This window comes from Onychostoma macrolepis, chromosome 16 (assembly GCF_012432095.1).
Source record: "Onychostoma macrolepis isolate SWU-2019 chromosome 16, ASM1243209v1, whole genome shotgun sequence".
NCBI classification, from domain to species: domain Eukaryota; kingdom Metazoa; phylum Chordata; class Actinopteri; order Cypriniformes; family Cyprinidae; genus Onychostoma; species Onychostoma macrolepis.
In genome coordinates this window covers 25,394,270-25,418,556 of record NC_081170.1, presented here as the reverse complement: position 1 = coordinate 25,418,556, position 24,287 = coordinate 25,394,270, and the positions used below count along the sequence as shown (strand labels likewise).

Below are 24,287 nucleotides of genomic sequence, written 5' to 3'. Positions count from 1 at the left end.
ATCCGTTAATCTGGATGTGTTTTGACAGCTGTATGCATGCTCCGTTGGGGCACACGACGCTGGATTGGCCTTGTTCCAGTGGGTCTGATCATCATGGTCTGTGTTAGGAACGTATAGCCAGTTAGCTATTATTTATATCCTCTTGCTCTCCATGGATGTATGGAGCTCATAAGGAGCTTATGGGCCAGATCAGGCCTGACATGCACGGGCATATCAGGTCTGTTTTCACATGATGTGTCCATGATCATCACCAGACATGGATGCTTTTTTTCTCTTTCCACATGTGGTTTTGTTAGCATTGATGCTAGGAGAATATTTCATGATGGTGGATTTGAACTACTCTGGTTTATAGAATGAGCTTCGTTAATTGCATCACAACGAGAAGCTGGATGTGGTTTTGCATGCTTGCTTCTGATGAGCCTGAGCATCTTGGTAGTTGTGGTTTGATGCTCTCAGTATTGAAGGTTGTGATCACATTACTGATCCATTGCTGCTTGTCTGTGTTTGCAGGATTTCTTTTGTCCATTAGCATTATGAACATTAAAAGACTTTAATTTGCTGGATTTCAAAAGGCTTGATGGTTTCTTGGGAGCCTTAAAGTCTTCACTTAGAGGTTTCCTTCTTCATCAGGTCTTTCATACTCAATTGCAGAGAGTTCAGAAGATCAGATTCAGTTCCCCTAAGCCTAGTGTTGTAGCCTGATCAATATATCTCATGTCGCACTGGTATGTGTAAGGTGTGGAACACGTTCCCTCAGCTTAGTGGACTGTAATCATGTTACACAACCTGAAAGGTAAAACTAGGCCTGTAACTGCAGGCTTGCTGGCTACTGTCTTGTAATTTGTGGTTGGAATGTGATGTTAATATGCAAGACATAACCGTCCCTTTGGTCTAGTGATGCCAAACAGAGAACAGTTTGAGTACTTTAACCTTACAAAACATACTGTACCATATTCGACACGATCAAAGCTTTGCTAAAAAACCTGTTGTACACTCTCTTTTGCATGTTTTCTTCCCTCTCATTGATAGTTCATACATTTTTAGAAACGTAAAAGGCCTTTTACTGTAATTTAGGTTGCACTAATCTTACTTTTTGGCAATATAAATAACAGCATCTGCACAAAATTGCATATTTTGCCAGCCTCTGAATAAAATTGAGGTGAGCTTGAGTATGAAGTACATATTCTAACAATATTATACTATATGGGCCATAAAAGCCTGATTTACAAAACTTTTTTTTGTACAGTTCAATGAACTTTTCCATTAAAATGAATAAATAATACATTTTCGATCGTGTCAGGCTTTACAGAGTTAACTCTGCTGATCTCACCTGTGTAATGAGAGAGACTGCAATATTACACAACAGTTACAGTACATTCCTGGCAATGAACAGTCATTCACTGGCAGATTGTTGGCTGATATCCTTTGTCAAGAATTTTCCAAAAAAGGTGGAGCTGTGTTATTGTGAAAGGACTGTAAATGTATTCTGATTTCAGTGTTTTGGCGTGAAACATTTAAGGTAGGGGTTGACTGTGCAGCAGGGGTCGTTTAAATCCATTACGACTGCATGGTAATTGGTGGCCGGCCAGTATTAGGCATTACCATGGGATATGATTTATTTAGGCTTTGCTGTAGGCTGCTCAATAGGCAAGCTGAAATCTGAAATGCTGTTTGTGTTAATCTCCCACTTTGCTTATGTACAACAGGGTTTGGGCCCCCTTGTTTGAAAGACATCCAGATTTTATAAATGCATACTAATATTATCCTTAGAAATTCTCGCCACTTCAGTGTGGGCTTTGCTAGTAATATCAGTAATAATCAGCTGTTTATGATGACAACATAATAACTAGTGCAGGGGGCCAAACAGTGATACAAATCCTTGAACGATTGTGCCTCTTAAACCACAACAAGCTCTGTTTTATGAAAAGAGAAGGACATTTCTTTTAGCTGAACAAAAGCTGATGTAGTGGCCTGTAGTGTTCATTGTTAATGAACCAAGCTATTATATGTGTACTATGAAAGCACTATGGAAAATTAATGGACCTTGCAGGCTAATTAATGGTTTTTGCTAAGGCAAGCATGCTGCTGTTACTCCTACTGGGTTAGGGATCTGAATGAACCCATAACTTTAAGAATTAATTGTGTAGTTTACCCAAAAATGAAAATTCTGTCATAATTCAATCACCTTTTTGAGTAAATGATAGAATTTTCATTTTTGGGAGAACTATACATTTAATTCCTAAAGAGAATTGCTTAAAGCTGCAGTCCGTAACTTTTTTTGGTTAAAAATGATCTGAAATCAATATTTGAGCAAGTACATAACCAGCCAGTGTTCAAAACTATCACCTTACCTTAGCCCGATTCACAACAGTTAGCTTATAATAATGTTTTCTAATTTGTGGTATGTGTAGGTTTTCGCGGGAAATCAAGCATGGCACTGCGTCATTAAATCTGTAAACATAAAGAAGTTGTCCCAGCTAGTAGGCTATCCTATGTGAGGATCCTGCAGGTGGCGGATCGTTTAGCCTTTTCTCACAGCAGCTGGAATAATTAAATGTATCATTTTGATGGCATGTTGTAATCCAGAGAGGATTATGTGTTTATGAAACACATGTGAATGCAATTAAATTAGATTTCAGTTTTAAATGTGCTTCTGATTACACAAGATTTGTATTTTAAAGAAAACCAGTTCGAAGGGAGAATAATTTGCTTTTTGGGTTTTCTTAATATGAAATTCGAATGGTATGACAATTACGTATTAGACTACAGAAATTGAAATGTACACACTATACTCATAGTCACGCAATGCTGAAGTTGTTAACATTAATAATTTGAGAATAAAATATAACAATAATGATACTTTGCACGGTTTGATGTGATATAAGCTAACCGATTGTAAGATTAAATCACCATTGATAGGGTGATTTATGTTAATGCTTTTTTTCCTCATTTGGTCAGAAAAAACGTGGCAGACTTGTTTCTTGTTCAGATGACAATATACGGTGAAAATTCTTATTTGGATCATATATTCCAAGATGACTAATCTGTGAATGCGAAGTACAGTAAACATCCACACCGGTGCGATGACTGACAGCCACACATTCACCTCAAAACATTAGATTCATCCGCGCTGGATGAATGTGAATGTGTACATCTGAAATGCTACTTTGTGCAGTTATGTAAAAGGCTATAAATAGCATATTTTAACAACAGTAAACGACCAAATTCCACATGTGATCGTAAAAGAAATTACAAACACTCGATGGTGGTTTGAAGTGAGTTCTGAGTAAAAGTGTACTATTAATCTCATAAATTGTCTTATGTAGCATGATGCTAATGTTAGCTCTAATGCAGCTGCAGAACAGGTCCAATTCTTTCTTATAATGCATTTTGTCATAATACTTCACGTAAGGTCGCTAGAAATGTTTTGTTGTATTTATTTAGAAATACTTTTGATAATAGTTGGGTAAATGTATACTGGGATTGAAGCGATGTGGCTTGGTAAAAGTTTTATTGCCAGTATAAAGGCTGAATAAAAATAAAATAATAATGATTATGTCTCATACCTGGCGGAAGTGTGAAAGAAACTAGTTTGTCATGCATTTCTTTTTCAACACATTTACAGGTAAATCCTAGTATTTTAAAATTGTGATTAATCATATATATATATATATATATATATATATAATTTTTTTTTTTTTTTGATTAAAAAGCGCACCAGCGCTCCTAAAAAGAAAAGTAAGCGTAGAGCCCTGTATTAGCATTACAATTTCATTAAATGCTACATGTCAAGCTTTTTAGTAACACCTCTTACTTAAGCATGAATAGCTGTTATGCAAAAAAATTGAATAATGTATGCAAACAAAACAATAAAGTATTAACTTAATTTGCCTAGGAACACTGTTTCCTGTTGTGGTGTTTGGTGCTATTCTGGTGGTAACCAGATTTTATCACCGGAATTAATACCGGAATAGTTAATGCCGGAATTAATTGATACAACCAATGCATTAAAGAAAGCATGACTGATTAAATAGAAAACTGTGAATATTGGTTAAGAACGTCAGTCAAAGCAATTATAAGTCTGACACTAGGGGTGAAAGCCATATATAGGATCCACTATATCATATACATTTCATAATGGACTCTTTTGACTTTGACCAGCAGCAAACTAGTAACACCAACATGCTAAAAAGCACTCAAAAACCCTGGCATCAATTTTGAATGCAAGCACCACTCAGATTTTCTAAAGAAAATTTTAAATGCGGTGCTGCTGTATAATAATTTTGTGCATGTGTTTTAGCAACCCTTATCATTGTATCTCTTTCTGATGTGTGACATGATTTTTGGAGATATGGAGAATAAATATAATGGTACACACATATGTGAAAGTCATGGCAGCTTTCATGGCAGTCATCTCCAGCACTGACCAGAGGTTAATGCCACTAAAATTGAATCAGTCCTTTTAGGAGGCAGCCTCTCTTCTGGAGCACCAGCTTACTTGCCAGACTTGTGGCTTTTATTTTTTCACTAACGAGAGGAGATCAATACAAATCTATGATGGTCCATGTTGAAGGCTTGTGGCAGTGGAACCACTCTGTGGCTTGGCATGATGGGGGTACTCGGATTTTCGGTGAAGTCTGCTATTGGGCTGTATAATCATGTGTATAATTTATTGCAACTAGAATAAAGAGTTGAAAATTGACTCTTAAACTACAGTAAAAAACATTGGTTACTACATTGCTGCTACTCTCTGCAATGCTTGATTCTGTCCTAAAACCAAAATGCGTTTTTGTCTTAGGGCAACTTTTTATAAACTGTTTTGATCCACTTCAAATGTAGATTACTGTATATATAAAATGTCTTTTTGTCTTAAAAAAAAAAAAAAAAAAAGTATTCACCACAATATTTACAGATGGAGAAAGAGTGGTAGAACCCTCAGCAGTTTAGGTAACCCATGAACTAAAATTGGTTATGTAATGCCACTGGTCAAACCTTTGGGCCACGCAGAGCTCTAAGGTCTTCAGTGTGACGTCAACATGCAAGATTACAAACATTATAAAATGATAATTGTGGTTGTTATCAATTTATGACTCATTTTTGTACTTGTGTGTCTCTGATTATCAGGACCCTGCCATCATGGGATTGCTGTTACCAGCCAATGTGCTGAAGTGAGCTGGATTTTTCCTCCGGTTTAAGCCCCACCCCTCCCCGAGGGGCCACTCCCCCTCCATCCCACCGGAGGACCAGCAATCATGGCGGGAATCAAGCGCGGGTACGACGGAAAGATCGCTGGACTATATGACCTGGACAAGACGCTCGGCCGTGGCCATTTCGCCGTGGTCAAACTAGCGCGTCATGTCTTCACCGGCGAAAAAGTGGCAGTCAAGGTAATTGACAAGACCAAGCTTGACACGGTCGCAACCGGTCACCTGTTCCAGGAGGTCCGCTGTATGAAACTTGTCCAGCATCCCAACATCGTTCGGCTCTACGAGGTCATTGACACGCAGACCAAGCTCTACCTGATCTTGGAGCTCGGCGATGGTGGCGACATGTTCGATTACATCATGAAGCACGAGGAGGGACTGAATGAGGAGCTGGCCAAGAAATATTTTGCCCAGATCGTGCACGCCATCTCGTACTGTCACCGGTTGCATGTGGTTCACCGTGACCTGAAGCCGGAGAATGTGGTGTTCTTTGAGAAACAGGGCCTGGTCAAGCTCACCGACTTTGGCTTCAGTAATAAATTTCAGCCGGGAAAGAAGCTGACCACCAGCTGTGGCTCACTGGCTTATTCTGCCCCTGAGATCCTGCTGGGAGATGAGTATGATGCACCTGCTGTGGGTAAGTGTGTTTGTAACTCTGCTCAGTAATTCTGACTCCAAAGTTCAAAGCAAATAAATGCCTATGGCATTTATCCAAGAAGATTTTATTTCCTCCATTATTATTTTAGTGTCTCGAAAAACTGTTTTAGGATTACATTGATTTTATCATGTGTTAAAGAGGTTGTTTGCCACAATGCTCATGGTTGGTTGAAGAAACTGTCTTTGCCCCCACACTAAAAGTAAGAGTTGTATCGTAACTAAAACCACAAAAATTGATTTAATAACATTGCATAAAATAAACATGAACTGAAATAAAATATAGAAAACCTTAAATTGATTTACCCTAACTTGATATATAACAATATGTAAAACCATAAATATAACTTATGTTGATAAAATTATATTTTGTTTTGTGTTGGAGCCAATAAAATTTTAGGCAAACTAAGGCAAGAGGAAATCTGAGCTCACTAGGCAAATGGGTAAAAAAAATTAATAAATAAAAAAATCAATGTTGAGCCTCAAAAAAAGTTCTGGCAAATTTTGGGTCACAGACTGACATCCAGTGAAGAACCGATACAGTGTTTCCCCTAGGTTTACTGCTTTAATTTAACACATTTTTTAATGAAATTTAAATAAAAATTTTTTTAGCATGTCTAATTACTTGAAAGCATAAAAACAAGTTTCGTTCATTCTTACAATAGCCTTATGATTTTTTTTCCCTCAGAAATTCTGTGTTGTGTATTTACATTTTTTTAAGGCATAAAACATTAATTTAATTTATCTTTTAATTAATGAAAATTAAACCAATGTAATTTTTTGGAAAATAAAGGGGATTTAATATTACAATTAAAACATTGAAGAAATATCGTATGATTATTCCTTAAAAATAATGTTTTAATAATTTTTGTAGTAGTAGTAGCCTATTACGCACATTCTACTGAACAATAGTAATATATTTACGCCGCAATGTCAAGGTAACCCAAACTTTTATTTTGCCAAGACAAGTGAACCATCAGAAAAAAATAAGAACAAATTTCAAGTGTAGATAAATACAATAGAACAAAGTTACGAATAAAATAAGGTGCGCAGAAAACAGTGAGTACCTAATTGAATTATCTTTCGCCTCTTCATGTGCTTCAATGGTGTAAAATGCTGGAATGTTTGAATAGGCAAAATGTGCAGATGATAAACTATGATCCATTTCACCCCAATAAGCGAGTGAACAATGTGAATGAAGGAACACATTTTATATCACTATTCAAGATAGTCCATTTGGCTGGGTGGTGATACATTTTGGTAGCCTAATTGAAAGATACAATGGCCCTGGAATGTCAGGCTTGCAATTTTGCAAGCCCTTATACATGCACTTGGTAACCTGTCCCAGTGTGAGCGTGGCTGATCAGTGGTTTAACAGCAGCACAATTTATTGTTTTATTAAATTATCTGTCACTGTAAGGCATTGCCATACTTCTGCCAGAAACACAGCGTAACCTCTTTATCAGAAAACATGTCAGAACAAGCCCCTTTACCCTAGATACTCCAAATGTGGTTCTTCTCGTCCGTTATTAAGAGGAACTGTCATTTGAGCCTCAAGTTCTGGATCATTAGGCCATGGATTCCTGAAGTGCGTTGGCGGATTCTTTTCATCATTGCCGTGTTAGCTCCCCAAGATAATGAATGCAAGCGTGCAAGTTGTTGCAGGCTGAGATCTAACCTTTCCAAGGCTTGGAGGTGGTAGAGGCGTTAGGCATGTCGGAGCATGCAAAGCTTCAGTCCATCGACTGGCCAATACAGAGCGACAAAGGAGAGAGCATCTTTCAAAAGCATCTTGAACCATCAACTCACCAAAAATGAGTTGTGCCTGCTGATGTCATTGATTTAGCACTTGATAATGAAATATGCAAATCAAATAATGTCTCCTCATTTAATGAATTACTGCAGTCAAGATCATGATGACAACTGTACACAACCACCTAAAAAAAAAAATCATTTATTGGCTAATATTTAGCTGTGTATGTGTGTGTGAAAAAAAAAAAAAAAAAAAAAAACAATTTTATATATATAAATAAATATATATATAAATATAAATAATAATTTCTCCTCATTTCGTATGCTCATTTATCCTAATTTTGAATGCAGAATGTCTTCGGCATTCACTTTCTTTATTAATTAAAAAATAAATTAAAACACAAATAATAATTAAAATATATATATTTTTTAAATAAAAATTGCTACATTTAAATGTAGCAAAGCTTGTAGCCTAATCATGTAGCATTTAAAACGGTACTTTTTAATGTTTTATTTTTTATTTATTTGCCAAAATTTGAAAAATCTGATATAACAAAACAATAAGTATCAGCTAATCTGTTTTGGCCACAGATGTAATATCAGTGAAACTAATATCCATAGAAGAGAGGTTCGTTTCTGCTGAAAAGCTTTCATTTAAGCATGCATGGTGCAGAGTTATCCCAGCACACTAGCACAGATAGCATAGTTAAACCGTAATGTATCTCTGTTCACATTTGTTTGGTAACTATCTGTCACAACACTGCAGTTGTTGAGGCATCGTCTTTGGTTAATTGTATTTCCAGTCCTTATACAGGCAGGTGGTGGGACGGTTAATCCGCTCTTTGTTTGAGCTGAGCTTCCCTGCTGGAGCCCTGATTAAACACTCTTTATTGACACTGTCAGTGTGATCAAATAGACACTGTGCTCTGATGCCGGTGGGTTCCCTGCTGAGGTGATTTCTGGTTTCGCTTCCTAATCGATAATAATTTGTCCAGTGTTTGGCTGGGAAACCTGTTTAATACCTTTTTGTGCTCCTGGAAAGATGCATCTCTGTAAAACAGACAGGTGTATTTTGGAGTCCAAAATTTTTGCGTGCGTTTTTCTGTTTTTTCGTATTCCTCACCCTTTCCTATCAAAATGCATGCTACGGATGCGAAAATGCAGAAAATCGAACCTTATCCAAATTTTTTTTTATGACGGATGAAAGTTGTGGAGGCATTGTGTAAACGTGATTGACACAACGTGAGGTCATATTTATTTTTTAACGTGCAAAATTTTCAGGCTCAGTGTGCATTTGTGGTAATTTCTTGTAATGTGGATAAATGCACCAGGAGAGGGATAGTTTAATATCTGATGGGTTTATCCCTGTGTTAAGCCAATATTGTTCAATTTACTTGAATTGCGATTTTCTTTTTTATAAATGTATGCATTTCAGCTCAACTGCAATGAAATATTAAGTGAAACCAGGATAAATTCTATAATTACACAGATGGTCAAATTTGAGGAAAATAACCTACACTGAAAAAAAAAAAAAAAGATTCATTGAATTTACCAAAATTTTTTAAGGTAAAGCGGTTGCAATCAGTTTATTTTAGCTACATTTAAATATTTTTTTTTTGGTTGAAACTAAATTTATTTAAATGTAGCTAAAATAAATTGATTGCAACCTCTTACCTTAAAAAAATTAGTAAATTCAATTAATAATTTTTTTCAGTGTAACATTGTATTGTATTGTGGTTGTGTGTAGCACCTACTGCTCTGCATACACTTCTATTTGTTGAGCTGTGTTTGTAACAAGGTTACAAGAAAATATATATATGCTAGATGATATGGACATTATTATGCTGTTCATTTAATTCAAGTTGGTGTACTAGCATTGAAAAAAATACTTATTTTACAACTTAACATTGTACAATACATCTAAAAAACATATGACAGCAGCTTATTTGTAATCTTGTGATTATAACTTTAATAGTTTATGGATAGGTATATTTATTGGAACACCATTTACACTCCTGCATCTCTCTCATTTGTCCTTGAATCAGATTGCAACCTTAGATACTTGACTATCCTAACCTATCCTTAATCTATTTTTATTACATTTTTACCTTGGCATTGACATTCTAAGCTATCTATTATAATAAAATGAATGAGATTTTACTGTAATGAGAAAAACAGGCTTGTGAAAGTTTCCGTCATTTGAAACGATGGCAACTCTGAAAGGAATTTGACTTTTCCACTTCAGTTATTTGATTGATAGCGTGATGCATGATGATTATCTGATTAAATAGACTGATGAAAATGTTGAATCGTACCTTGACGTGTTTGTACCTGTTGGTTTCCTTCAGATGTCACTTCTGAACTCTTCACTTAGTCAAGCCTAAGTTAACATATTTACACCTGAACAAGTCAGCAAAACTGTGCAACAGGATTTAAAAACATTTCCCACGGCCATTGAAAGCCTGAATTCATGGGAATTTATTGAAATGAAGACACACATTCAATTCATGTTTAATTTATTTTATTTTATTTGTGTTTGTTTTTGCAAATACTCTCTAAATTAAATGCTAATATGATTGACTGATTTGAATTCAGATGCTCTTTAATTAATACTCTAAAAATGTAAAAAAAAAAAACAACGACAACACCATATGCATTGTGTGCAAAATTGTTTGCAAATTTCTTGTTTATCTGTACTGCTGTGTGTGAACAGGCCTTTACTGGATTGACGCTAAAAATAGACTTTAATATTTGTCTAGCACTGTCTGTGTTTAGCTAGTTTTTAAATCAGCAGCCTCAGAGACAGACTATGTGATTATTAGACGAGCATGCATTTTTTAAAAGTTTTTGTGAGTTCATGTAATCACAGGGCTTTTATGCAGGGTGTCATACTGACAAACAAATCAGAGCTTCTGTCTTAAATACTGGCCCTATTTCAAATCAAATGAGATCACTGAAGTATGTGTAACAAGCAACACATGGAAAATCATGTCCTTGGATGTTGTTAATTAAATAGTCTCCTTATTAAGTGATGGCAAAATAGTGGCTTCTTTGTGTCAACATTATGTCCTTGTAATCTTAAATATTTATTATTTATAGCAAAGCTCAAATTTTCCATGTTTTTCTTTAAGCTCTGTAGTGTTGACTTTGGTTCGATTTGTTGTATGATAAACTAAACACCGGAAACACAAGCTGAATTCCAGGACCATGAACACTGATGTCTGTAAATTCAGTCTTGACCGTGGTTGGTCGGTTTATTGGCTCCATGACAGTAGAGTTCGCAAGGCTTTTGGTTTGTTTTAAACGTTACATTCCTGTATTGTTCTATCTTGAAAATCGAACTTTATCAACAAAACTATATGGATTAGACATTTTTTTTCAAACTGCAAATTCCTGCAAAGCATTTAAAAATGCGTTTATTCTACTAGTCTACTAGTCCATTTTACACATTCAAAAGTCACCTTGTAGTGGTATCATGTGTGATGTTTCTTTTATAGCTGCATCTATCTAGAACCCTGTCCATTCAATCATCAGAAACCATCACCAAAGGCAAATGTGTACACACACACACACACACACACACATACCTAAAGACTGATGGCTGGAGTGCAGATTGTGTGTGAATATTCTCAGCTTTCCTCCACACTTCCAGAGTCCCTCAGCTCAAGTCGACAGCTCAGGTTCACCTCCTAGAGCGTCTCACGCCTGCTATAAATGACTTTTTCTGAAGTTATCTTTCATCAGAACATCATGCATGCATCATGGCACTTATGCTCTAGTTATTGCATTATTTGTATAGACTTGTGTTTAAAAAAAAAATTAATTATTTGTTGAAATTTAACATAAATTAAGCTAATTTTCAGTCTCACATTATGCCACAATATCTTAAAGGGATAGTTCACCCCAAAATGAAAATTCTGTCATCATTTACTCACCCTCAAGTAGTTCCAAACCTGTATGAATTTCTTTGTTCTGCCAAACACAAAGGAAGATATTTTGAAGAAAGTTTGTAACCAGGCTGTTTTGGGGCACCATTGACTTCCATAGTAGGAAAAAAAATACTATGGAAGTCAATGGTGCCCCAGAACTGCTCTGTTTCCCACATTCTTCAGAATATCTTCCTTTGTGTTCAGCAGAACAAAGACATTCATACAGGTTTGGAACTACTTGAGGGAGAGTAAATGATGACAGAATTTTTATTTTTGGGTGAACTATCCCTTTAAGTAAGATAAATGTAAATCTAATGTAAAAGTTAGTTTGGATGGTTTGTAATATCTTTGCAATACAACCATCATGACGAAGTATGTTAATGCAATAATATTTTATTTTTACTACTTGGGTAGGTAAAAAAATGCCAGTACTTTGTCAATACTTTTTTTTTTTAAGTAACAATACCAGTTTTACAGGGTCGGTATTTCAAAGTACTGACACTTGAACTGCTGTCTGAATGACAGGTGGCTGCATTCGAACAATCGGCACGTGCTACATGAAGACTGTGCGTAGTGTATGGGATGCTGCTCTGCATGTGAAAAGTCAAACGCACGTTCCTATCCTGGTGCGGTATTGCTGTAAACAGTCAAAACAAATCGCTGCATTTTGCCTTGACAGTGCATTAGGCTAATAGACCTGCCTGCCGCTCTCTATTATGTCATTAATATTAATAAAGCAATGATATTGCCCAGAAGAAAAGATAACCACTCACTGCTTTTAATTTATTTCTTCATTACTGACTGTTTGCTCAAATAATGATTTGGTAAACCTTGGAACATTGTTTACTTGAGTAATGCTTTAAGGCTATGTGTGCCATTGTTTTAATTTGTTTATATTAATAGTCAACTAGTCAACTGTGCTTAGTAGTGTATATGTTTTTGGTGCAATATTGAAATTTATATCTAGAGCATGACAATTTTGCTGCTGTTATTATAAGCTAATCAAATATTGGTATCAAGACATCCCTAACCAATGGAATGAAGCTGACAAAAGTGCAGTGCAGTTGATCATTTCCTTGACCTTGGCTGCTAAAGGTATGACAAAAGGTATGAAAATGTTCAGAAATATAGAAAAAGGAATGATTTGCCAATAACTGGTAAGAAAACCCTAAGGCGAGCTGGATTTATGTTAATACTGTTTGAATGTTTGGGGTCAGTAAGATATCCCACTGTGGAATATTATATATGTATATATAATATCATTATTTATTTATGTTTAAGAAATTAGCGCTTTTATTCAGCAAGGATGCATTAAATTGATCAAAAGTGACCGTAAAGACATTTACGTAGTTGCAAAAGATTTGCCATTTCAAATACATGCTATTATTTTGAACTTTCTATTCATCAAAGAATCATGGAGTAATTAATTCCTTTCCATAAAAACAAAAAATATTAAGCAACCCAACTGTTTTCAACACTGATAATAATAAGAAATTCTTCCTAAGCACCAAATCAGTATATTGAACGATTTCTAATGAATCATGTGACACTGAAGAGGGATTGATGGGTGTTCAGAATTCAGCTTTGCCATCACAGAAATAAATTGCATAAAAAAAAAAAGATGTTTTAAATTGTAATATTACTGTTTTTTTTTTGTTTGTTTGTTTTTTTTTGGTAAAATAAATGCAGCCTTGTTGCACATAAGAAACATCTTTCAGAAAAAGTTTTAAAAAATCTTACCAACTTCAAACTTTTTGAAAGGTAGTGTGTATGTGTATATATATATATAAGATTCCTGCTCTAACCAACTCTTACCACAGACTGATGTCAGCTCTGACTAGCCTCTGTCGGTTTGTGAGGTGCAGTAGCCCTACACCAGCATTGGAGTAGGCTAGTTAACAGTGAAGGACTCTTTTTGCATGTGTGTTAGAAGAGGAAATGATGCGTACTTTCTGTCAGAGCAGCACACTTCTCCTCTTTGGGCCGCTCTGAGGCTGGTTACTGGAGAGGAGAACCGGAGCAGTGAGCTCACCAGAGAAAGTTGCCAAGTGACTAATCCCCAATCACTAATTAAAGCACCAGCAAGGCACATATGCTGCCTGCACGCTTACGCGAGTCCCGTCACTTCTGCTGCACTGGCACCACAACGAGGGGACGGCAGTGAGGTGTATCTTCTCCTCCCATATCTCTATCTTCTGTGCTGTGCAAGGCTGAAGCTCTGGATCACAGAGAGAGGGAGCAGAACACAAATGTGAGAGATGGATGGTGCAGGCTATTAAAGGAAATGGAGGAACTATGTTTAGAGTAGCGTCTTGCTTTTCCTGATTTTGCCTGAGACAGGTGTACAATGTGAAGTCCACTCGGAGGGCCATTAATCCAGGCCGGTGGTTGCTATGGTAACACCTGCTGCCGCTGTTGAACCAGGTGTGTCCAGCACTCTTGAGGTTTTCCAAAGATACGTTGCCTCCCGGTTCAGATCACCCATCAGACCTGGCACCAGGACAGAAGAAAAAAGCTCCAGGTGCAGGTTCACTGATGCGTCCCACTCTTTCAGGGCTAAACAAGATTTATTTATTTATTTATTTTATTTATTTCTTTTTTGTCAGGTCCAGATTTGTACTTGCCCAGCCAATATTTTCACTGGCCCAGTCACCATAAATATAAATGAATAAAGGATTAAAAATAATAATAATTAAACAATTAAATAAAAATGCATATATCAATACATAATTCAAAATAGTTTAGTTTAGTAATAATGTGATTTAATAAATATTTTATATGAAAGGAAAAATATTAAATAATTTTACATTTAATTGAATGCATTTTACGATTTTTAAAAAAATACTTAAAAAAATATTTTTTTAATTTGGTATACTGGAGATATATATACTGCTAAACTGTAACTAATGTAATATAATTATATAAATTCTTAAAAATAATAATATTTAATATTTTATTTAAAAGAAAACTATTAAAGTAGGTATCACATTGTGTTTGTCTATACTTACCACAACATTTTTGCTTAAAAATAAATCAAACTTTTTGTTTATATTTATTTTTTGCTGCTTGTTTTTTTTTTTTCAACATTCTTTGTCGTAAAACAGTTGTTTACCCAAAATTTCACCCAAAAATGAAAATTCTGTCATCATTTACCCAAATTGTTACAAACCTGTATGAGTGTCTTCCTTTTGTTGAGCACAAAAGAAGATATTTTGAAGAATGTTGGTATCCAAACAGTTGATGGTAGCCATCGACTTCCATAGTATTGGGAGGGGGACTAACAAAGTAGCTACCATCAACTGTTTGGTTACCAACATTAATCAAAATATCTTCTTTGTGTTCAATTGACAAAATTAACTCATACAAGTTCAGAACAACTTGATGGTGAACTATCCATTTAGGTTTTAATCTGGAACACTTGTTGGCTAAATTTAATTATAAACCGACATCTACATTTATGAACAAACTTTATTTGAAAAACAATGTCATTTTAAACTCGTTCTGATTGATTTAACATGTATCAAATTGTTTTCTACAATTTTAGCAACCTCATATACAACTAGATAACCGTACCATGGTGGTTCACAGCAGAAGAATTTGCAGTGTTCAGTACTTTGCAGTGTTCTTTTGATGCCAGTTGTTCCCTTCATCGCTCACATCAAGATTGGTTTCCCTGATGGTCTCTTCAGATGAAATGTTTTGGTTCATCTGTTTTTCTGAACTCTGAGGACTCGGTTAATATCAAGCAACATCAGCTGGCATCTAGTTGCGTGAGCCGAGAACATTATTAATGTCTAAAAATAAAACTGACTGGCCTTCCCCAGTTGGTATTCTCTGTTGTCGCAGGTGTCTGTGCAGTGATTAGGCACTTCATATGTTTTGTGTGTGTGTGTGTGTGTGTTTTTGCACGCAACTTCCTTGTTCAGTAACACACACCTTTCTTCTCAGACAGTGAGTCTTTTCAGTAGCTGTCTGACCTTTATTTCAATAGGACTCTTTATTTTGTGATGGCACAGAAGGAGGGCACGCAGTGGTTAGGAGTGATGGGACAAATGAGGGCAAAGCACTTCTTTTCCTCATGAACCTACTGCCCTCAAACAAGGATGTGCTACAAATCTGTATCTTTCAGTTCTTGCTGGAGCATCAGTTAGAGCACACAGATGCCACAAACATTCAAAAACCCTTAGGCCCTGCCCTGCCCTGAAGCTTAAATAGTCCTCGTTGTTTTGGTCCTTATGGGTTTAGGTCAGCAGTCACAGGATGTTACACACACACACACACACACATGTATGTGAGATAGAGAGAGAGAGAGAGAGAGAGAGAGAGAGAGAGCTCTAAAATGGCTTTTTATGCCCGTGCTATTATTTCTTAAAAATTAATGTTTAAATGCTTTCATATTTTGTTTAATAGAGTGCAATGCAAATCAATTAATCATTTATTACAAATAAATACATTTAGAATTTAAAAAATGTAGTAAAATTGAATGATAGTCACTATTTAAATTGACAAATAAACATACAAAATTGAAGCAGTAAGTTAATATATTAACTTTTTTTTTTAATGCATGTTTTATTCATTTTTGTATTTGCTTTTTAATTAATAAATTAATTAATTCATTTGGTACTTAAGATGTTCATCAGGTTGCCAAAAAAAACAAACAAAAAAACAAAAAAAACACTTTATTTAGCTCTAAAGTGGCTTTATAATTTGACTTGTAAATTGTCTGCACCAGTATTATATTTATTGAAATAAATGTTTCATCCATTTTCATCCATCATGTAAGTGTACAAATGCCATGAGTCGTTGTATGTGTAACTAAAAATTTGTGATGTGTGTTACATAAGTATAGGGTAACTAACATGGGAACACTTATTCACTATCAACTACGACTTTTCCCTCAATAAATTGCTAATTTGCTGCTTATTAATAGTTAGTGCAATAGTTGTTAAGTTTAGGTATTGGGTAGAATTAGGGATGTAGAATAAGGTCATGTAGAATAAGGCATTAATATGTGCTTAATTACTACTAATAAATGGCTAATATTCTAGTAATATGCATGCTACCAATCAACTAGTTAAGAGACCCTAAAATAAAGTGTTACCAATGACATTTAATCAAATGTTATTGAATAGTATTTTTTTATGATTTAACATTTGGCAAACTGCAATTATAGACATCTGGTTTAGAGTTGGACCAGTTTTTTTTTTTTTTTAGGTTGAAGAACTGTACATAATTTTTTTCAGTTTATGACTTTATGAAATCCAGTTGTCCAGTGAGTCTTATGTAATAGTGCAGCACTAGTTAAGGTCTTGTGTATTTGAAAGTGTCATGCTTTCTGTCATGCGGTCCTGTGGATTGTGTTACTATTACTCATACTTAGGGTTTGAAAATTGAACAAAACACTGAACTCAAACCACATCGTATTTATTTACGAAAATGCATGACGCCTCTAATTGTGTGAATTTTATGCTGTGCTATTACTTGCAATTACATGTTTTACAACTTTTAACCTTACATTTCATTGCAATTGTAATTAATTTTCCAATTTACTTGGCATTTAATTTAGCCTTTAACAGAAACAAGATAACAAAAATGAGAAGAAACTAAACTTTTTATATAAAATGCAATCATGTGAATTTCTGGGAATGCAAATTCATATTTTTTTTTACTTGCAAGAACCATAAATTTGACAGTATTTTATAGTAAATTACAGATAATACAATGTACATATGGTGTTTTGTGAAGGTACACTGTTTAAAAACAATAAATAACTGAAAATGTACTGGTTATTTTCTGCAAGGACATTATCTATTCATTTTACAGACATTTTTGTTAACCCTAAAACACAAAGCAATGAAATGCAAAATTCAAAATACAGGTAAAAATGGAATATTCCTTTATTCCTAAATGTGACCCTGGACCACAAAACCAGTCTTAAGTCGCTGGGGTATATTTGTAGCAATATCCAAAAATGCATTGCATGGGTCAAAATTATAGATTTTTCTTTTATGCCAAAAATAATTAGGATATTAAGTAAAGATCATGTTCCATGAAGATATTTTGTAAATTTCCTACTGTAAATATATCAAAACTTAATTTTTGATTAGTAATATGCATTGCTAAGAACTTTAAATGCGATTTTCTCAATATTTAAATTTTTTTGCACCCTCAGATTCCAGATTTTCAAATAGTTGTATCTCAGCCAAATATTGTCCTATTCTAACAAACCATACATCAATGGAAAGCTTATTTATGAAGTATAAATCTTTGTTAATGCAGTACATTGTGCCCTATTGTACTGATTTTATTTTATTTATTAATTTTTTATGTACAATTTAATTTTTTTCTAAAAACCTTAGAAAACCTTGTGTCTGTCTGTGTTTTGACTTGGGCCAGTATTCAAATACATGTCTGTGTGCTTACAAAACACTCAGAACACCTTAACAGTATTGGCAGGCTCATTTTTAAAACGCCTTAAAGTCACACCACTCGCTTGCAGGCTGTGTTGCACCTGTGCTACGTAATACCAGCTCACCTGTCGCATTCAACACGATAGCATGACCGTCACTCCTAAAAGCTCCCATAGCGGATCTACTGAAATGGATCTTCTACTTTAACTTTCAAATGAGTTTATTTTCTTCAGACTGTAAAACCTAACCCTTTTTTGTTGTAATCAGATTAATTGTTGAGAATATTAGGTCACTGCAGTTTTCCATGTGAGCTTTGTGTGTGTGTGTGTGTGTGTGTGTGTGAATTATAGAGAGCTCTAGTTTACAGCAAACCCCAGAGGTCTAACATGCTGATTTTCACTCACATTATGCATGTATGGAGCAGTCGATAGAGCAGCATATGAAGACTGTGGGAGACATGAAGGATGTGTGTGAGTTGTGCAGGCTTTGCTTTCACACTGATGCAGGATAGAAGTGTTTTATACATATTGAAAGAAAGGATTTATTACTGAACTGACATCGTTTTGAGTTTATGAAGTTGATTTCATAAAGTGGATGGAGAATGAGATTGTTGGCATATTACCTTTTGTAGGTTTTCCATTATATAATAATATATATATGCATATTTATAGCTTTCCTGTAGCTCAAATAGTAGAGCATGGCGCTAGCAACACCAAGATCATGGGTTCGATTCCCAGGGAAAGCAAGAGCTGATAAAATGTAAAAAAAAAACTGTAACTTGAATGCAATGTAAGTCGCTTTGGATAAAAAGCGTCTGCCAAATGCATAAATGTAAATGTAAATTTAAAGCTGTTAAAGTCATGTTTAAATTGTTAAAATAAAATAACTAATTTTTAAATGCAACTTTAATTGATTGATTTTTATATTTATTTTTTTATTATTAATACATTGATTCATTCTTGTTGTATTAGGTGTTCAGCAGGGCATTGAAAGGCTTAAATAAAGCATTTGAGATTAGTTTGGGTTGGACTGTGTATGTGCACGCCATGCTAGCAAATCGATCTTGGATTACATTATACTGTAAATATTTTATGTTTAGTGCAGGCATTTCTTGCACCAAGGTTGTGTAACAGTCGAAGATGTAGCCAGGCTTGAGCATTGTCCAGTCTTGAGGTTAAAATAACCCAAGTTTTGCATAATGAGCCCTGGCGTCAAGTGCACAGTGACAACGAACCGTGGATCGAGCTGCATCTGACGGCTTGACACAAAGAAAAGCACTCCAGTCACCGAGGGGTGTAATGGTGATGGCATCTGTTGATGACTTGCTGCAGACTTCACAGACAGAGCCATTGTTTCTTTATGAGGGAACTACATTTGAAGTTCATCCATAGCTGACAGACAGAGCGCCACAGATGGACTCGTACACTAAAGCGGCCCTTTGTTTGGCCACAACCCATTAGTCTTTGTCTAGCGCTGGAGAGAGTGTGTTTGAGGCATTGTCCTGTTGCCAAATACATTTATATTTGAAGTACTCAGACGGAGAAATGAGTTGTTTGATTTATTTTGCTTGGATTGATCATTTTGATGTGCCAAAGAGCTGTGAATGTCAGAGATGTTGTCTCTGAATGTCTTCGTATTGTTATAATGTCAGTATCTCAATGAGAGTTTGTGTCTTTGTTTGTGTATGGCTTTTGTCGCGGTTTCTTTTCTCGAATGAATTGGCAAAGGCATGATCTATCAGTAACTTGATTGTGATAGTTATAATAGTGTGCTGAGTCCTGTGTCGAATGGCTGAAGGAAGCCATCAAGTGAATAAACGCCCTTGGCTTTCACATGATGTGAGTCAACGTTTTCCAGCACGTTGAATTAGAGTTAAACGTCGAGCTACAGTTGTGCACAGGTCAAGCGTTGAAACATAAGTGCTCAAATTATTTCAGCCAGATCTTTCAGTGGACAGCAGGATTATTTTTTTCAATACATAAAATAATACTTACTTATCAAATTGACAAGTAAATAGACATTAAAGCTATTTCATTTATTTAAAATGAAAATTTTGTCATTAATGTAAATTAAGTTATTGGTTTGGAATGACATGAGTGATAACAGTATTTTTGTTTTTGACACATTTGATTTCTTTACTTTTTTTTATGAATAAATTAGTAATAGATTTTATTTTATATGGCACGGTCATTGTTTTAAAGGCCCGTTCACACCAAGCACGATAACGATAAAGATAACGATAAAGATATAGTTCTAAAAATCGTTCTCAATATTAAAGAATAGCTGAGTCCACACCACAACTATAACGATAAAGGCACAGAGAAACGGTATCGTTGGAATCACTTTCAGAATGATTTTTTCCCAGCTGATGAACGATACAAACATTGACAGCCAATCAGAATCCATCCTGCTATAACGAGCTCGAGAATTTAAAGCGGCAGACACGCGTGCGCTTAGAATATACAAATATGACATTGGCGTTGCTAGTGCAATGCTCTACTGTTTAAAGCATGTCATGATTTTTTTTTTTTTTATTTATTTTATTATTGAGTTAAGCATATTGGTCTGTTCATTGATTCAGGACATACCCTTTCTTCGGTCATACAAAATTAAACAGACTTTGATTTATTAAAGCATAGCTTTCCATTCTATTTCCTGGTGCTCATAATGATCTGTGCAGTTCCTACCTTTTATCCATGTAAAGTCTCTTATTAAAGATGGATTATGAAACCAGTCGAGTACATTTGATTCTCAATTTTTTTTCACATTTTGTTTAAAATTGGAGCAAGGCATGTTCCACAGACCTTTATTTGAAATCATTAATATTTCAAGACCATTGGCATCATGAACGTGTGTTGTATGGATTCTCTCTCTTGAATTTGGTTTTGAAAACCTTTACACCATTTTCAAGAAATTGAAATTTAATGACTGAAAAAGTCATGTGGGACATATTTGAAACTGACTTTCAGTCAAAATCGTGTCGCATGACTTTTATTTGGCAGATGAAAGGTCTTCAAATATTAATAAGCAGTGAAGCAATTTTGTAAATGTTTTAATAACAAAATGTTATGCCAAACGCCTTTTTTGGCTTTAGGCCCACCCCAAACTGAACAAATTTTTAAATACATTTAAAATGAGAAATTAAAAACATGCTCATCTTAGAGACACAGTCAAACCATTGTGGGTATGAACTGCAGTTTAATGTATATTTGAATAAATTAATATGTAGCCTTATTTCACTGACCCATTGAAAGCTCCAAGTCTAAAGGCTTGTTCACAGCAAGGAAGATAACTATAACTATAAGTTTTAATAGTCATCTTAATTCCTTGAGAATATGGGAAGTCCACACCACAACTATAACAATATAACAAAAAATTCAGCTGATTAACATTCACAGCCAATCAGAATTAAGACTACATAACTGCATTGTGTGCTTATACAGAACATTATCACCATACAGCATATTTATAGTTATAGTTATTGTTCTTGGTGTGAATGGGACTTAAGTGGGTACTTCAAGACCAGGACCCTTGTTCATAGTCAAAAATCTAGCTGCAAAAGACTGCATTCTGTATAATATTATTTTCTGCTGCCACCATGAATGAACTGTTTTTAGTTGAAATTCAATAATCAAAACTGACAAAGCTCACACAATCATATTGTCCATAGGTAGAGCATGCTGTGTGTTTACCCTGGTGTCAGTGGTAGAGTTTTAAACACTGCAGGATATCTGGCTATACAGTGACCTCTTGCTGGGCCAGATTTGTTTCTGATCCATCTGTCTGTCAGTGGTCAGAGCAGAACCCGCAGTCTGTGGGTGTACAGGTCATTACAGCCGAACAATCCCAGCAGGGAAGGAAACGGTCCAGAGCCACTGGCACGGTGCATAACCACGGCTGCTCAGTGCCTCAGGTGTACTGCTGCACACTCCACAGCAGATTGGAGCTCTCCGAGGGGCCATTATCAGATAAAACATCTCCCATTACCTTCTAGAAATGCACCCCTGCCATCTGTGCAAGCTAGAGCAAGAAATCATGCCTCTTCCATTTTCTCAAATGTGTTGTCAATTTCATAAAATGGGCCTATTAAAGTGGTTTGCTTCTTGCCACTGCAAACTGTTGCCGTAGTTGCGGTGACATCCCTGGAGAGTGAAGGGCTAATGGAAGTTTTGCTTAAACTTTCTTTCTCATTTCATTTACAGCTGTACTTACAATTTCTGATTTAAGATTAGGAAGTGCATGCTGCTGCAGACCACTCATGCAGTGTTTTTTCGCTGTTTAGTTATTGAACATTCCGTAGCACTTGTTAATTACGTCCCTTGTGTTATGACAGTCAGGGCTCGTGGGGCAGATTTTGGCTGAGACAAACCAATTTTTCTCTGTCTGTGGGCCACCCACGCTGCTAAATTGATTTAAGGTCTGTTAAAGGGCTTGGCCACTTCTCCCAAACTCTGTTGAATTTCCGCTGTTCACCACCAGAGCACAGAGTCGCTGAGCATCTCGCACTTTGCACATTAGTATCGCACGATTACAGAAAAACTGTCATCAGTTCTAGAAACCACACATCTTTAAAACTGTAGCATTTTGTGATTTAGTAAAATTTGTACAGAACTTCAGGACAAATCCAGAGATATCTGTGTGCCAGCTCTCTACTGGTTTTCCCAAATGTTGCCAGTAGTGTCTAGATCAGGGATCCTCAAATCTGGCCCACGAGATCCACTTTCCTGCAGAGTTTAGCTCTAACCCTAATCAAACACACCTGAGCATGCTAATCAGAGTCTTCAGAATCATTAGAAAATCACAGGTAGGTGAGTTTTATCAGGGTTGGAGCTAAACTCTGCCGTGCATTGGCCCTCCAGGGCAAGATTTGAGGAACCCTGGTCTAGATCATAAGCCATTGTCACACGTTTATATTTTTTGTCACATTTGGGACTATTTTATTCATAGTCTGAAACCCTGTATGCAAGTCTCACTATGATCATTTACCCTAAAATTTAACAATCCATTTATTTATTTTTTTTCTTTTGTAGTATAATACGCAAGAAATATTTGAGATGATATGAGATGATGACCATTTCAATTTTGCGGTAAACTAATCCTTTAAAATTGTGTTCATATTTGTTACGTTTGATTGAGTTTGTTACATCTGTCCAAATTGAGTTTGTCCCTCTTTCCCTCAGAACACTCTTGTTAATCTGAATCATTTGGTTCTTTTTTGTAAAATTATGATGAACTAATCCTTAAAAATTGCGTTCACACTTGTTGGTACATTTGATTGAGTTTGAAACCAAATTGAGTTTGTCCCTCTTTCCCTCAGAACACTCTTGTTAATCTGAATCATTTGGTTCTTTTTTGTAAAATTATGATGAACTAATCCTTAAAAATTGCGTTCACACTTGTTGGTACATTTGATTGAGTTTGAAACCAAATTGAGTTTGTCCCTCTTTCCCTCAGAACACTCTTGTCAATCTGAATCATTTGGTTCTTTTTGTGAAATTATGATCGACTTTTCATTTTGGGGTGAACTAATCCTTCAAAGTTGTGTTCATGCTTAGTACATTTAATTGAGTTTGAAACGAAATTCAGTATGCCCCCCTTTCCTTCAGAACAATATTGTCAATCCGAATCACGTGGTTCTTTTGTATACCACGATGACAGAGATTTCATTTTTGGTTGTTTTAATCCTTTAAAATTGTGTTCAAAACTTGGTACGTTTGAGTTTGAAAATAAACTTAGTCCATGCCATATTTTTCCTTCCGAACGCTCTTTTCAGTCTGAATCATGTGGGAGGGGTTTTTCAGTTCATGTGTAAACTGATGATATAATTTTTTTTTTTTTATCCTTTAACCTTTATCCTAAATCCTTTGTTCACACATGGTACATTTGATATAGTCCAGAATTTGTATATATTCTTTCAAACCGCAGTTCATTTGCAATCCTGCAGTTCATTTGTGTGCAGCCAAGCATAGATGACAGCTTTTATTCACACTAATAAAAGTAAATAAATCAGTTGAAATCAGGTCTGCACCAAAGCCACCTGTGAAAGTGTCTCACTACCATGGGAAAATGAGCAGACACTGTTTATTGAGAATCGTAAATACTGAAAACGAATGCAAATAATGTGCCAGATGTTACTCTTTGCCAAATTCTTGGTTGACATTGTAGGTATGTAGACCTTTGTCTGTCTTGTTTCATTCTGCCTTCCTGGGGCTATGAAGGCTCTGTTTTTTTTTTCTTCTTTTTTTCCTCTCTTCACTATTCTAATGAATTAAACAGTCTGTTGAAAATGCTGATGACATTTTAACCCTCTTCCCTGTAGATATCTGGAGTCTAGGGGT

The 24,287-nt window shown here is 35.5% G+C and overlaps 1 protein-coding gene across 3 annotated transcripts in view; it reads left to right on the top strand.

The window, feature by feature from the left end:
• snrka (SNF related kinase a) overlaps positions 1-24,287 on the top strand; it is a 45,570-nt gene that overhangs the window by 1,385 nt on the left and 19,898 nt on the right. For 2 of the 3 annotated variants that reach the window (XM_058745799.1, XM_058745798.1), the window contains exons 2-3: positions 5,125-5,841; positions 24,269-24,287. The exon at positions 24,269-24,287 is cut by the window's right edge and continues 123 nt beyond it. In XM_058745799.1, the coding sequence (XP_058601782.1) occupies positions 5,253-5,841; positions 24,269-24,287 (608 nt within the window). In that variant the 5' untranslated portion in view covers positions 5,125-5,252. The remainder of the gene's footprint in view (positions 1-5,124; positions 5,842-24,268) is intronic. The other variant, XM_058745800.1, reaches the window with a different exon arrangement.